Source organism: Cygnus olor, chromosome 2 (assembly GCF_009769625.2).
Source record: "Cygnus olor isolate bCygOlo1 chromosome 2, bCygOlo1.pri.v2, whole genome shotgun sequence".
Classification (NCBI taxonomy): domain Eukaryota; kingdom Metazoa; phylum Chordata; class Aves; order Anseriformes; family Anatidae; genus Cygnus; species Cygnus olor.
The window spans coordinates 34,464,946-34,481,350 of NC_049170.1; the positions used below are offsets into that span (position 1 = coordinate 34,464,946).

General features: G+C 38.7%; 1 protein-coding gene across 2 annotated transcripts; it reads left to right on the top strand.

The window, feature by feature from the left end:
• The first annotated feature begins 5,362 nt into the window (after positions 1 to 5,362).
• FAM221A (family with sequence similarity 221 member A) lies at positions 5,363 to 16,060 on the top strand. Of its 2 annotated transcripts, XM_040549138.1 has the most exons (7): positions 5,370 to 6,795; positions 8,134 to 8,307; positions 8,780 to 8,970; positions 11,243 to 11,449; positions 12,245 to 12,355; positions 13,051 to 13,139; positions 14,432 to 16,060. In XM_040549138.1, the coding sequence occupies exons 1-7, from the start codon at positions 6,569 to 6,571 to the stop codon at positions 14,492 to 14,494; spliced, it is 1,062 nt and encodes a 353-aa protein (XP_040405072.1). In that variant the 5' UTR covers positions 5,370 to 6,568; the 3' UTR covers positions 14,495 to 16,060. The 2 variants fall into 2 exon arrangements, with proteins under 2 accessions (XP_040405074.1, XP_040405072.1); XM_040549140.1 differs by lacking the exon at positions 12,245 to 12,355 and having other exon boundaries at positions 5,363 to 6,795.
• The last annotated feature ends 345 nt before the right edge of the window (positions 16,061 to 16,405 follow it).

Genomic DNA, 16,405 nt, shown 5'->3' on the forward strand with positions numbered 1-16,405 from the left:
ATTTGGTTGTGTTGCAAAACATTATTTCGTTTCTTTTTCAAGAAAGATCTCAGTAGTATTTGTCCATTATGGTTTTTTTTATGATGCAAGTTTTATAAGTTTTTTATGAATGACATTACAAATTTCCCCTAAGTGACCTGCTTCAAGTTTTATGAAACATGGAATCTCCTCAAGGTTGGTTGGTTCTTGGTCTGGGTTGAATTTTTTTCGTCGTCTTTTTTTTTTTTTTTTGGAGGGTAGGGAGGACCCATAGCCTCCCTTATAATATAAACAGCTTCTTGGGTGGTGGTATTGGGGGGAATGTCTGGATTTTCTGCGTTTGTTCTTTAAATCCTTTGGCATATGATGAGACTTGAATTTCCCCATCTGTAATTTGCATCATGAGTGTTTGCCACCTGATTTCACTAAGTGGTTGTTAGTACTTCTGTGCCTTTGAATGTTTGTTTAATGTAGGTAGCAAAAGTGTTCAAGATCCACTTCTCAAAGTTCTAATGAAGAAAAATTGAAAGAAAAGAATATATTGATTACTACCTAAGCAGCTAGAAGCACCATGGGTCTCAACAGAGCTCTCAAGTTCCACAGCCAAATAACTGGCAGGTTAAATTGTCTTGATTCTCTAGGATTTTTCTGTTTGTTGCTTTCCTAGTCTAACAAAACTATTTCTGAATCTCAATATATTAACCTAAATGTAATTAAGATGTCTAAGTATTGTCTTACAATTTTGCATAAAGAAAAGCTGTGGAGTAGTCCCGTGCATTGGGTTGGATGGATAGGTAATGGATACTCCAGTGAGACAACTCATAACAATCTGCTCATCCATTGTTAGGATCACAGAGATTTGCTGATCTGTTTTTCAATTAAATAATTTTCAAAAAAAAAAAAAAAAGTACAGAAATGTAGCACAAGGATGTAGAGGTCCTTCTAGTTGATGTGGTGAAACATCAGCATCCTTGGCGTCCAGTAATATGCTTAACATACTGCACAGTTGTATTGAGCAGTTACTTGTAGAAACAGACTTGTTTTTCATTAATGCAGTCATTTAAAGCGTCTGGCTAGATAGATCTAAATTTTACTTGAAAATATTTGCTAATGCAGAGGTTTCCAAACAGCATCATCAGTCTAGTGTTGTGGGCAAGGTGCCTAAGTGACCAAAGTGCCTCCTGTGCAGGTATGTATTCTGGGAATAACCACTACAGTTGCGGTCTTTTTTGACAGGAATGCAGAAGCAGAGTAAGTTTGGGAGCCTTTATAAGAAGATGATTTGGAAAAATGATTAAATAAACTTTGACATCCTAGTTTATTATGTTTTCTTAAATCTCTTTAGAAAATACTTCCTCCAAATACTCAAATTAATGGAATGAACTAAATTTCTAAACCACTCTTAATTGGTGTGGTCCTTTGTAGAGGTGATGTGGAGTGTCAATCAACATCTATAACAATTAACTCAAATATGACCCCCTTACCCAGGACTTGTGTCCTTTCATTAGTTTGTGCCTCATAAAACAACACAGGATGCTATTGGTGGGGTTTAACCTAATATATTTGATAGTATGTAAAATTTTTTTCAGAGGCAAGAGTGAAATGGGAGACTTCTTTTTATGGCAGCTAAAAAGGTGAATCAGACGTCTGTAATGTCTCATACACAACAGACTGTTACCGAATTGGTATTTTGCTAAATCTCAGTTTGTCTGGGATGATGCGCACGTGCATATGTATCTGTTTAAAAATGTTAAGGTTATTAAACTGTGACCCAACTTAACGTGAGAGAAAACTTCATATGACATACATGTACGTAATTGCACCGCCTAAATGCCAGTGGCATCACATGCTGCAGAATAATCAGTAAATGATATTATTTACTAGCAATTTCCCAACTATGTTTCTTAGTACCTCCAGTAAAAGCCTATCATTATTAATTGACCCTTGCTTGCATATGAGCTTGCACATTCCCTGTGGCATGCAGTAGATGTCTAATCATGTTCCGTTTCTCTGATAGCAAAACCAAAGAGAAACGTTGACATTTTTAAATGCTCGTGAAGCAGGGTGAATAAAACAGACTATTTTTTTTTAATTATAGCGTATTGTATGTATGGTTGTGGTTAGAAGCTTACAGTGAATATTGCTTGCATTTGCTTTTAAGTGTATCAGAACATTGATTAAAAAAATGTGAACATTATTTGTCACTCATTTTCAGAACAGCTAATTAGAGATGGTCAAAGAGCAAATGCACAGAAATAGAATAATTACTAATTCAAAATGATGACTTGTCTAAAACATTAAAATGGTTATATCTAACTCATTTATCCTTGCATTAATACAGTAGCTAACTTCTATTTACACAGGTATTCCACTGAATTTTAAAGCAATTGTCAAACTTGTAAGAATTTTTAAAAATTTAATGGGTCACACATTTTATTGTTAACAGAGGGTGTTGAGGGGGACTGTCAACACCCCATGCAGCATTAAGCTGTTGCCTTTGATGTGTAGGTGGCACCTTAGGTCTCACAGAGCTGTCCTGTAAGTAAGTGTCCATATGCTCAACCCACTTTGATATGTTCAGAGATCTTGGGCCAGCAGCATCCGTATGCTCCATCACAGACATAGGAGGTAAAACATGCCATCTGGCTTTCTGTTCTGTTCGCTTACCTTGTAAACAGGGAGTGCCACAGTGGCACAAAGCCTTCCCCCTCACCCCGCTGTTCAAAATTATTCAGTGGTTTACCATGGAATATTGTTTGACTCAGACTTTAACCAACTTTATTTCAAATGTCCACCAACAATTTCTCAGAATGGATTGGAGACAGACTAGGGTTTTCTGAATCAAAAATGTGTTCCAATACGCTATGACAGTGAAGCAGCAGGTGCTTGAAATACCTATGTCATAATTAAGGAATAGGTCTCTTCGCTGAAGTCCTTGATTTTTTACGTCTGTTCCTAAATAAGTCTATGAGCACAAATTTGGATCCAAGCAGATGCTGGGGTACTGATGAGCCAAACTTAGGCTCTTTAAAAAAGAGATCACTTGCTGTGATCAAACCCAGTAATAAACACTTGCTTTTTAAGATAGAAGACAGGTAGTTCATAGGACAGGTGACCCACAGAAAACTTGATTTGTTACTCTCAACAACTTCACACTGACTGTTCACAGGTAATCTGATACCGAAGTACAACACAGCTGAACATTTGTTCCCCTCACCTTCTGCCTTATTCAGAAACACAGCTCTGCTCTTCAAAGCCAAACTGTATTTAAAGCACAGTTTTTACCAAAGATTGCTTGGATGAGGTATGTCAACCCATGATAAAGAAGCTCTGCTGATTCTGTGTGAACCAGGCTTGCCGGAGGCCACTTCCCATTGTATTGGTGGTGCTGGAATCCCTGGCACCAGTGAAACGTGCATACAGGTGAAGTATTCCAAAGATCTTCAGTCTTACTGCAGCTCCTGTGCAGTACCATGTGTTCTTCATTATATTCTAATTCTCTTTTTGCAGAGCTGCTCATCCTGCTTTCAAGCTCCTCTTTCCCCCACCTGTTTCAAAACTTTGGTCACTGGAGGAAGTTTCTTTTCCTTGGAGAAACAATCCTGACAGTTTTGTGTGGGTTTATTTTCCTCAGCTAGCTTCCTTGAGGATGTATTGACTGCAGTGATGACTTGCTCCCACTATCTGTTCTGCATTTAAGAAGGACATACTCTGGGTTCAGAGCTCAGAGTGACAAAACATTCATGCTATATTGCAGTGCTAGCTATTCCACTGAAATTTCCTATACCTGTGACATAGCCACAGGACAAATGTCCAAACCATATGCCCTGTCACCTTATTTAGATACTGCTGGAAACCTGACAGTCTCCCTGTTGTTTCATGTCTCTCTGGGGAAAAGCATTGGCAAAACACTGCCTTGGTCCCTGTGACATCCCTCTTCACCTTCTGTTTCGTTGCTGGTGGCTTGCCCAGTGCAAAACAATCTGGAGATTTCTTTGAATGGCTGTACATTTTTCAACAGGCACGTATCATTTTATTGTATAAAAAAAGCTTACTCTTGGGTCTTATTCTGACAACCTGAGTAAGAGCTCATAGCTTATGCTAATGTACAATTAAGCTCAATTAAGAAAAGTATACATCTTCTGCTCTCATATTCAGATGCTATGTGTAAAGTATGATGATTGACATATTTTTATCACGAGGAAGCAGTCAGTTTACAGATAGTGCGGTAAGTATCAGAAATAGCAGCCTGTGGTCTATGTACAGCAGCCTTTAAGCACATCGGAGGAATGGCGTGGTGGTGGTGGTTTGTGGTGCATCAGGAGCAAGTGGGAATTGCAGGTTGCCAATCTAAGAACCATCTTTGGTTTTGATAGTTTTTCTAAATTGGCCTCCTTTGGTTTTGGACTATGAACAAAACTTTATAAAGGACAAGCTTTCAAAGAACATCGGTGAGTTAAAGGTAAGATTTATGATTTCAAGAGGCAGCTTTCATGTTCTACATTAAATAAATCTTTCAAGACTTTTTGTGTAAATGGAAACAGTACATTTATTTATTTATTTATTTATAACAATAGCTCTGGATTCTGTCACAAAGATAGGGACCGTCTCTGCTCCTAAGAGTTTTATAGCTGAGTTCCTTGATGCTGCAGCGGAGTCATGTTCTTTGCAACCTCTCTAGATTTCTTCATTCACAAGAACGAAACTCCATAGGTATAAGTTCAGCTGCTGAGATAACTTCTAGAATCAAGATGTATAAAAATACGTGAAAGGTTCACAGGTGGTGTTGAGAAATCCAGGGGAGGAGGTTTCTTTGCTAAATGAGGTGTTTTAACCCTGCTGGGCAGCTGAACTCCACCACAACTGCTCTCTCACTCCTACTCATCAAATGGAAAAGGGGAAAAAATATGATGGAAAGGCCTCAAGAGTTGAGATAAGGTGTCCTAGACCCCCTGCTCCTGCGTGGGCTCCTCTCCATGGGCTGCAGCTCCAGCCCGGGGCCTGTTCATGCAGGGGCTCTCCATGGGCCGCAGCCTCCTCCAGGCCACATCCACCTGCTCCACCGGGGGCTCCTCCACGGGCTGCAGCGTGGAGATCTGCTCCATGTGGGACCCATGGGCTGCAGGGGGGACAACCTGCTCCACCAGGGGCCTCTCTAGTAAATATTTTAGAATGGATTCATTTACAAAATTACCTCCTTTTACTCAAACTAGAAATTAAAAACTTGGAATAGTGGAAAAGCACAGAGAAATGGTCACACATGTTAAAATCATATTTTCAGAAATCTATTTTCAGTAATCATTACACAAAGTCTGTAACTTCTTTGGTGTATAATTTTTGTCTAATAAACTGAACACAAGAATTTTAAGTCAGGAAATGAATTTAACGTTTGAGATAGCGCATATTTTTTTGCTAGCATCTTTAACATCCATCCACTCATAAAGCTGTGAAAGCAAAGAATCCTTCTTACACAGTGGGACCTTGTATGTCAAAGCTAAACCTGAAGAAAAGCTTGGCTTAGGGCTTTTCTGTTTAAAGCTTCTCTATTTTTCCCATTGTATCAGTCAATCAAATAAAACACCTCCTCTTCATAAACTTTGCAAAACTAAACAGATACTCCACAGCAAGGCTTGCCACCTGGCAATCTTCAACTTGGCTGTAGCTAATCATGCCAGTTACAAACCACACCCTGTACTTCTACCCCTCATAACCTGAGTAATGCTATTGACTTGCATTATATTGCTTGAATATGGAATGAAAGACAAGTCATGCGTGGATTTGTTAGCATTTCTTTCACATGGTACGTTTCCAGGACCTTTTATTTGTTCACAGTGCATAACAGCAGAATCAGAAGCAATCAGGGATGTATATTAGCTGGAGCATGGGACTGGTTAAAATTGGTAACTAATGGTTTGTTTGTTTAGCTTGAGTGGGAATATAAAGGTTAAACAACACTGGCTGCTACTGGAGCCTGACCAACACCCACAAATTTCTCTGTTCCTCATGGGACTGAAGTGATGGCAGTGGACTCTCGCCTGCTAGGAAGATGATGGCTGTAGTACAGTAGGAGAGACTTGCCGTTCACGTACAGGAAAAATGAGTAACTAAAATTGGAATTTCACGCTATTACAAAATAAACAGTCAAACAATTGCTGTTATTTGTTATTAATCATGTTATTATGGTTAATATTGCTGTTGTGGAAAATTTGTGCCTCTGAGCCAACGTGCAGCAGCTGAACAGATAGATACCGCCTTGCACCGCAGAGAAAAGCGATGATCATGGAAACCATCTTGTGTGGCAGCACCGGTGGGTTACGTGGGCCCCAGGCAACAACCATCCCTCAGTGCAGATGTGTCCGCTACGAGCAAGCGGGGATCACCAGAGCGACGCTTCCCGAGGGCACGCAGTAGGGATTTTGGTGACAGCAGGACAGTCACAGGCCAGTTGTGAGGTACATGTAAGGGGATCCAACGCGGGTTCCCTTCACTGGAGGTCCTGTGCTCGCCATCTTGAGCCTTGCCTCGGACCTGTCACCGACACCCAGTCAATGTCACCCCAACGAAATCACCGGCGCTGAGGGGGGCACAGATGCCTTGGCCAGCAGGACGGAGGGTGTTAGGTGCCCCGTTGTTTGTGCCAGTGCCGTTCCGAGGTACGGTACGTGGACCCTACAGGCACCAACGTATGGCTGCGGGGGGCGGGAGGGCGACGGACCGCGCCCCGCCCGCGGGCGGCCCAACGGCGGCGGCGGCCCCGGCCATGGAGCGGCTGCGGGCGGAGGCGGCGGCGCTGGAGGAGTTCGCCGAGTACCGGAGGTGAGCGGCGGTGCCCGAGGCGGCTCGGCCGGGGGGGAGCCGGGGCAGAGGCCGGCTGCTGAGGAGAGGGGCGCGGCAGGCTCCTGGCGGCCTCGAGCAGCCGGGAGGGCCGCTGACGAGCGAGCCGGTGTCAGCTGGCTTCGCAAGCGCTGGCCGCCGGGTGAAATTCGGCAGCGAAATAACGCCGTGTCTCGCCTTCAGGCCTGCGTGCCTGCCGAAATTGCCCTTTTGCGAAGCGGAGCCAGGGGACGAGCCGCCGGCTGCGTGACCTGTGCCGGAGCTGCAGCGTGCGCGCAGCACGAATTGGGTTGGGCAGCGTGTAAACACCTGCCCTCGTACTCCCAAGGGGTTTTGCTAACCTCCTTGTCACTCCTCTTGAAGGCTTCAGCAGAAACAAACACAAACTCATTATACTGAAACGCGTCAATTCAGCTTAAGAAAGCTTGCAGTAAAGCATCAGAGTGGTATTTCTTAGGTACGCAGCTACACGCTGAGTCAGGCAGGTGCCAACTTCACTGACACGCACGTGACAGTGATGTGCTGAAACAATACCCAGTTATTCTGCCATAATGTACAAATCCACAGAGCATTTCACAAAGAATCGCTTATTTCATATGCTCAAGCACACCCAGCAAATAATAACAGAAATATTTACAGACATTAATAAACAATGCTGCAGGCTTAGTTAGGTGTTGCAATTAAGTGTAATTTGTATTTTACAGGTTTTACTTATTGTCTTCAATAGTCTGCGTAAATGTAGGGTCTGGATGTTGGTCCAGAGTCCCAGCTATTCAGGGACTGAACTTGAGTGCAGTGGTCATGCAAACAAATGGGCTTGTCAGAGGTGTGGGTACAGCTCCAATCCTTTTGCAGAAACTAACATGGTTTTCTTGCAAACTAGAAGATAGCTTAGATGTATTGTTTGTTTCCTTGGTGCTGGTGTTTCCCAAATTACAGTTAAATATTCTTGCTCAGGCTCAATGAAGATTAGACAATCGATAGAAGTCTGCAGTACAGACTTGGGTGTAGATGGGTGAAGTGACTTGCCAGAGACCACTCAAGAAGCTGCTCAAGCAGAGCAGGCTGATTACACAACTCTTAATGCTGACTGTTTTTTTCTGCAGTATAAAAAGGAGCTTCATAGTTTCATAGTTTATTATTTTTTTCCTTTTATTTTCCTCCTTTTGTTAAAAGTATATTACTAGAAGAGTACTATGAAAGATACGATTTTTTTTGCATTTACATTAAAAGTGCTATTATGTATTGTTTGAAAAAAAAACAAACTTGAGAAACCTCTTTTTATTTCCTCTTTTTTTCTTTTTTTTGACATGCTTACAGAATTGTAGGTGATGATGACGGAGGAAAAATCTTTACCCCTGAGGAATATGAGGAGTACAAAAGAAAAGTATTACCCATTCGGTTACAGAACAGGTTGTATGTGAGCTGGAGATCACCAACTGGCATGGACTGTAAGCTTGTTGGACCAGAGACACTGTGCTTTTGTACTCACCGGTAGGTTTCTTGTCTTTTTCTGCACTGTTGTATTTTTCTTAAATTAGGGAAATATAAAAATATTCCAGATTCATTGAAGTACAGCATAGGCAAGTTAGTTCAAGGTATGAAGTTTCAGAAAATCAGGTTTTAAATCATAAGATTTTTAAAAAAATCTGAATTTAAATAACTTTTTTTGAAACCAGAACAATTCTGTAATCTTCAATAAATTCATCTTTAAGGCATGAATTATTGTAGATCAGATTGATTCTGATAGTGTTATCAAAATGAAACATAAGGATCTGTAATGTTTATACAATGGATGTAAAAGCATCTGATACTATGTATCTAAATAAAAATTAGTAAGTAGCAGTAATTAAGATAATTAAAGATACTTCAACCCAGAACGTGTAAGCAAATTTACAAGCCTTTCAGTTAGTTTTGTGATAAATACTAACAAGGATATGTAAGTTACTATTTTTGCCTGTTTTAGGTATAAACAACACAAAACGGACTACGAAGTGATTCCTAAGGACCGTCCTATTTGTGTTCCGTGTCGAGTGAGCCGCTGTCAGTGCCAGTCCTATCACTACGTTCCTCTAAACGGCACACAGCCCATCCGCTGTAGATGCAAACACTTTGCTGATCAGCACAGTGCAGCGCCTGGATTTTCGTGCAACTCTTGTAAGTTACATGTATGTTTGCAGCATTCTTTACTGATAAACTTAACCAGGAACTGTATTCTGCCCAGAGTACTAGGTTTGCCCTCCGCTGTTAACTGATGCACGTTCTGATTTTTGCAGAAGGATGGGAGATAGGAAGGATCTTTTCCTGCGCAGCCTTTCGCACAGAAAGATCTCAAACAACATCCCTAGTTCTCCAGTTTCTGTGAAGGACTGTAAACTTCGTCAACGATTAGGTTAGGTACATGGGGAGTCTAATCACCTAAAATTAGGCAGTATGAAAACAACCCACTTGCAGTGTGTCCCTTCCTCCGCTGCATACATGTGACTTTTTTTACCTGAATTTGGTAGTTTGAAAGAGAGAAGTGCTCATCTCTATTCCTCTTATTGCCTGGTTGAATGTAACATTAGGGTATTTTTATATTTTTTCTCAACTCAGTAGGAAGTAGGGCACTGTTCCTAAATAGTACTATTGCTAACAGTCTAAGAAAGCAGTTCCCAAACATACTGATTGTATGTCCAGAAATGCAAATGGCAATGGAATTTTAAGCAAGATATTTGGTAGGCAGTAAGAGGAAGCTTTTTGCTTCACTTGATCGAGAAGCAGCAGTAATTATTAACCACGGAGATTAAATAATTCATAAAGATGTTTTTCTGTGGAACTTCAAATTATGTAAGCTGAAGATTTTTTGTTAGAATTCTATAATATTAGTAAATTTCTCTCACAAAGTCTGTTTAATGGGCACAGTGAAAAAAACATAGCTTTTGCTAGATGAGATGAGAATCATATCCCACAGAATAAACATAAAATATTTATATGACAGCCTTTCAAGAATTTTCTCTAAGTAATGCGTAAGGCTTAAATGCGCAGTTGGATGATTCAAACTGAACCTTCAGAACAAAACGTTTTTAATAATCATTTACGTTATGCACTTTTTGTGGTGTTCCTCAAAAACACCAGGCACTTCTGAGAGCTTCAAAGGTTATGCAAAGGAATGCCAAGACTTGCTTCAATTTTGGACTTGTGTTGTTTTATTGTACTGGCACTAGTCTAGCCCAGTTGTCTAAATCTAATGTGGTAGATAAATTAGAGATGTAATATCATTAAAATTGAAAAAACACTGCTGTTGCACTTTATCTTATCTACTGTATTCTGTATCAAAATATAGAGTAAGAACTCAGTTACTAAGGAATGCCCCAAATGAAGTAAACAAACCTTTAACAATTCCAAGAATGCAATTCTTGAGCATATTATACGCGTCTTTAAAAAAAAATCTTCCTTGGCACTCTGCAAAATGAACTGTAACTGGGACTGGTTAGAAGCAGGTCATAAATAGATTTGTAGTACAGACTAATATGAACAATGAAACACTTGCAACTCTTCAATTTATTTTTCACATCACTGCTCCAGCAGGGCTTTGGTAACATTTATTCTTAGCCATAGCTGGGACAGATCTATTTCTGCACCCTGTGTTTCTGAATGTCACCTGCCATTTGTATGACCATTGCAGTTTTATCTAATGGCTATGTAAAACTTCAAAAAACACATGGAGAGACAGTCTCATGGTACTCTTTTGTAGCACCTCCTTTGCTGTTACCATAGCCTCTGTTTCATACCGGGATAATTTTGCTAATTTTAAAATTCGTTTAAATTTGATGATTTTTATCATGCATTGTGATTAGAAGTTTTCTGGCCATGCGGCATTGACACTCGCTGTGCCCAGTTGGAGATGATGCAGCCAAAATGCTGGCAGCTTGTCTTTTCTACTAAGTGACAGATTTTTTTTGTTTTTATTTTTCATCAGGGGAGGGAAGGAGAAGGGTATTACTAATGGCAGTGGACATAAATTGCAACATAAAAAAATCCAAATAAATATTAGGAAAGAAAAATTCATTCCAAGGGTAGCCCAGCATTGGCCCATGCTGCCCAGAGAGGCTGTGAAATCTCCGTCTTTGGAGATTCTCAAAGCTTGACTGCATGAGACCCTGAGACTGCATGACCCTGTGATCTAATCCCCACATTCACCCCTTCTGTTTTATAAAGCATTTTTGTATTGGGATGAAATGAGGCTGTGAAAGGCTTCAGCGAAGAAAGCTGATTACTTTGCCCGCAATCTTCTACAAACCTCCACACAGAAAATGTGGCTGGATACTTTTGCATTGAAGAAACTCCAGTTTTTGCCAAGATCAGTTTTGGGAAATACTGTTTTGTCTACTATGAGATATAAATTCCATTATCATCTCACTCATAACATCTATTATTTGTTAATTAGGTTCCAAGTGTTCGGGATTTCACAGTTGCTTTACCTGTGGATGTGGTCAGCCAACGTATGCACACGAAACAGTAGTGGAAACTAAACAAGAGCGGTTAGCCCAAGGAAAGCCTGTGGGTCAAGACGTTCCTTATGCTGCTATGGGGGGACTGACTGGTTTTAGCTCACTAGCAGAGGGCTACGTGAGGCTTGATGACAGCGGAATAGGTAAGTGCAGCTGACCTGAAATGAAATTTGATGTCTCCAACTAGGTTTTTTTTGAAAAGTAGGCATTCAACATAGACTTTCAGAGTCTGAAGGTGAACTGGATCAATAGGAGTAAGACTTAAAGACAGATTTTATTTCTTTCCAGCAGTCCACTGTGACCATCCTGTCCAGCTTCCTGTAGTGAATTCTAAAAAAAAAAAAAAGTTTTATCCATAATTTTGGTGTTCAGCACAGTAGCTTCTCATTGAACTGGAACATATCTTTTAGAAAGAACTCCATAACTACTGTTTTCTCTTAATATTTTAATTTTATATTTACATTAATCCTTTAGCCTAATACTGCCCAAGTCTTCCTCAGTTATACTGTTCCAGCATTATTTTTTTTTAAGTCACAGATGAATACCTGTTCAGGACAAAAATAAAATAAAATAAAAAAGGACCTTGAAACCTCTCCTGCTCTAAATTTTTGTGTCATATAGTAATGAATTCATTTTATCCTGAGAGGCTGTTTTATTTATTATTTCCTTATACACACCCTTTCTTTCTCAAATTCTGATCTGCTTTCATGGGTTTGTTTGAAGTTTAGAAACTATAGCATAGCAGTAGAAAGTAAAGAACCAAAGTTTTTAATTTCTTTTGAAGCTATCCTCTGTAGCATTTTTCTTAACTCATGTTTATTTGGTCTGCACAGAGCGTTGTTCACAGGAATCTGTAGCTTTGTTTTGACACCATCATGTGTGTTTTCAATGCACCTTGCAAAGCAAATTTTTTTTTCATTCAACTCATTATTTAACAGGAGCTCCTTCTGCTGAACTTCTAGAATCCCCTGTAACCAGCATGGATCATCCATTTCTAAAAGCATTTCAGGGACCTTCTAGTTCTACTCAAAACATCTCACAGATAGCAGGTGATAAATTAGTAGGATAATACTTCTTTCACAATAAGTATATCATATAAAATTAATTGGTTCTATTTATGACTTTTAATATATTTAGGGATAAAAATTAAAGGTAAATATTAAAACGAGTGTTGAAGCCTAGTTATCTGGAAAGTTAGTACAGTTCTCCTGTACTAGAAGTGCTTAGAATAACTATGTTACTACTGCTTGTTATTTTGGTCACGATGTGCTTTTTAAGTTATATATATATATAATTTTGTATCTTCCCTATTAATGGTGTCACTTATTTGTTGGATACGTGTTTTTTTTTAAATTCTGATTCCTAGTAGAAGCTCATCATATCTGAATAGCACAGATTCAGTTCAATCCTGTGAAACTGCCTTCTGCTAGAAAGTCTTCTGCATAGAATTAGGGATCAGTTATGCTTACTTTATGTCTCTTATTTAGTGTAAATATTAAGCAATTAGTATAGTATCACTGTTGAACTCCTTCAAGTCTGCTTATCGTATGTAGCTGCTGTCCTTAGAGTGCATCCTTATGGATGCTCTTTAGTTGCAGTTGCTAGGGTTTGTTACTTGTCTATAAAGGTGTTTTACTACGTTACTACATCTATTCTGAGTTCTCATTTTTAAATGTGTTTTCCAAATGTTAAAAATAACTTTTGGAATAGAGGGTACCATTAATGATTTTTTTTTCCACTTTAGGTTGTTCTACTGCCATGATGCAAGTGTCTCATGAAGGGCGTTCAGAAGAAGATGACATGGCTTATTTTGAAAAACGTTATCAGGAACGGGCAAGTTACCACATTTATTGCTTAATTTAAATATATTTTCACAAAAAGATGGGCAACAAAGATGAACATATGATTTAAGTGGCATTTAAATGCATTATATCATCTGTTCTCTTCCTGAGAAAAACAAGCTCATTAAATTAGATTTGAAATACAGTTATGTGCTATTGTAGGGTTTTAGACATTAGTTACTTTCTGGGATGGTATTTACCTTAACTGGGCATATTTTTATTCCCTTAACTCTCTGTTACATAAAAACAAAGTATTTTACTGTGTGAGAAAAAGAAACAACAAAACAGACTCACAGAAAGTCCTGTGTAGCATTTAGGGAAGTGTGTTTACTGTGTCACTTACAAAACTTTCTCATGCTTTTTTCCTTACTGTAGGAATGTCTGTGTAGTTGTGCTAAATCAGGTGCATCTTTCTTAGATGACCTGAATCACCCAGTCAGAGGTGCCTCTTCTACTGCACTGACTGTATCTTAACTTTAAATGTCCTGCACTTTTACCTAGACGCTTAAATACCTATTTGTTCCCCACATTAGCTTCTTAGCTCCACCATCGTAGCTGGAAGCACATTTTTACTGTTTATGAATTCTTTTGTAAAGTGATGTTGCATAACTAACTAACTCCTAAAAGCTTAATTACTGTTATGCTTGCTCCTTGCAAAAAGGTGTGTTTGTTAATGAGAAAGCTGTGCTAGCCTTGTGAAATTTTAAATAATTTTCTTTATTTTGGAAATCATCTCAAAATGTGATAAATTGTTGCAAATATAGAAAAAAGGCATCAGATTATAGGAGAAGACGTTACTGTTAAATCTAAATTACTAGAATTTTTTTCCCCTTAGGATTTTGGACATTGAGACATTGAGATAAAGGTTTAGCGTTTAGCTCAGCTACAAACTTCCTTTGTGATTTTGTGCATACTGGTTGGTCTTACTGTGTCTGTTAGACATCTGGAATAAAACACCTTTAACTTTCATTGAGATAAAGATTAAACCATGAACATTTGTGAGGCACTTTGGCCTTGAGGGATACATAAATACCTTCACTGCCATTACCAGAGATAAAGGCAGCCTTGGTTTGAAGAGGGGAGTAGCTGCAGGGCTATAGAAGTGCTCCTTTGTCACATGATGCAAAAGTGAGCAGTTCTGGGTTGGGCTAATAATAATCTGTAGGTCTCTCTATCTCATAAATTACTCTGGTAAATTTTTGACTGACTGTAGAGGTTTAATATTGCACCGTTAGCCTACTTGCAAATTAACTTGAACCACTGTTGTGTCTTTCTTTGTTACAGCTGAAAAAGGAGAAGGCTGCTAAACAAACGGAGAAAAGTCCAGTGCGATCAAAGAAGCCATGAGATTAATGAGGAAATATTTATTATGTGGAACAGTGCTAATTGTTGTACTGAAGAGTATTTTTCACTGCACCTGCTTTTACTTCATTTCTTTATTTGGTTTTGTTCTATTGCTGAAATTGATTTTTAATTAACTTGTTGTAATAAAATTGGCACTTTGATTAAAGAGTTTCTAGTCTCTGGAATTGTTATGTAGATACTCCTTTGAAAATGGAAAATCATATTTCAAGGTTTACCGAACTGTTATTTAAGTACTGAGAGAATAAGAACGTTTTAAAATATTACATTGTAATAGGGTAAAGAAAATATATGTCCGTTAGACTTTTATGATGTAGTTTATTTATAGAATCCTTACAACTCATCTTTTTCATGGATTTTTAATGGTTGTGTTTGTTCTGTTAATACTGACATTTTAATCTTAAATCTTTTTTTTTTTTTCATTTATGTTGGTTTAATTTCCTTTGCATAAAATTCAAACATACCTTTTTTTGTCTGTCACACTTCTCTAGGCTCTGTTCATGACAATGTATAAGTAGTTGTTACACATGAAGTTCTGTATGTCCATAAAACTATTGCCACACATACTTACTAGGTACTTGAAGGGATTTTGCTGCCTGTTTTATCCCAGATTTCTGTAGGGATTCAGTACCATTCTCGTGATTCTGTTTGTCTGATACTATTGTAACAGTGACTCCATTACAATGAACTTTTGAAAACATTACATGGAAATTCACATGCTATTTACTGCACATAAACAAACAGTTATACATTATTTATATAAACTTCCTTAACCAACAGATTCTCTTCATCATGTCTGATCCAATACAGAGTCAGATTCATAGTGTGTGATCCAATACAGAGTCCCTCAAGATGGGAGATGTCCTCTTATTTTCTTTGCACACATTCACAGCTCTGGCAGCAAATATTGTATTAAAGGTTGTGAACATTTGTGTGAAAATTTAAAGTTTGGTAACTTTGTGTGACGTTCTAAATCTGTGAAGCAGCATAGTACAGAGTGAGTACCTGGCTGAGGCTGCAATATGGTTGGAATTAGGAGGTGAAAACAGTGCCCGAGTCCACTTTGCTAGGCTCCCTTGAAAACAGGAAGGTGTAAGTCAGTTTGTCCTTAAACGTACTTGAAGATGTCTCTTGGATCGAAGACTTTCCAGGTGGTATGTGTGTACTGAGACTTCATAGCATGGGTTGGGAGAAACTTTAAAAGCTTTGATTCTTGTCAGAGAACTGATGCCACTGTGATGCCTCTATGTGCCTTATTGGCAGAGGAAATGAGGTGAAGTTGAATGCATTTAGGTAACTTGCTTTTTTTATTCAAATAGCAGCTGTGGGAAGGAAGACAGGCTCTTGGGAGCGCATGCGGGTCATACAGTGGCTGATGGGAGTGCAAAGGGAATAAGGACTTGATTGCCCAAATTCAATCAGGGGTAACAGCCATTTACCTTCACTTAACTCTGAGCTATGCTGCCATTCACTACTAGTGATACCAAACAGAGAGGTTAATCTGTTATCTTAATTTAGATAAACAATATATCGAAGTGTATACTGAATGTTTAAAAAGTACCTTTACCATTAAATTCTACACTGTTAGGGTACATACTGCTTTACCTTAATAAATAAAAATACTAATTTGAGCTCCCTCTTCTGGTCTTAATAAGCAATTGTTTCTGTAGGTCTATTTAGTCTCATAAGCAAATGGGAATTTCACAGTAGAATTACAAGAAACCAAAAAATGGATATAACATTTGTAAAAAATGGTAAATATAGAAAAAATATTTTGATTTCAGTCCTCCAAGAGGTTATTGCAAGGTAAACAGAGGAAGTTTATTTCAATAGTTTCGTATTTATCCCTTATTTATTTCCACTTCTGGAAATAATGTACTTTTATTAACTTTTAAA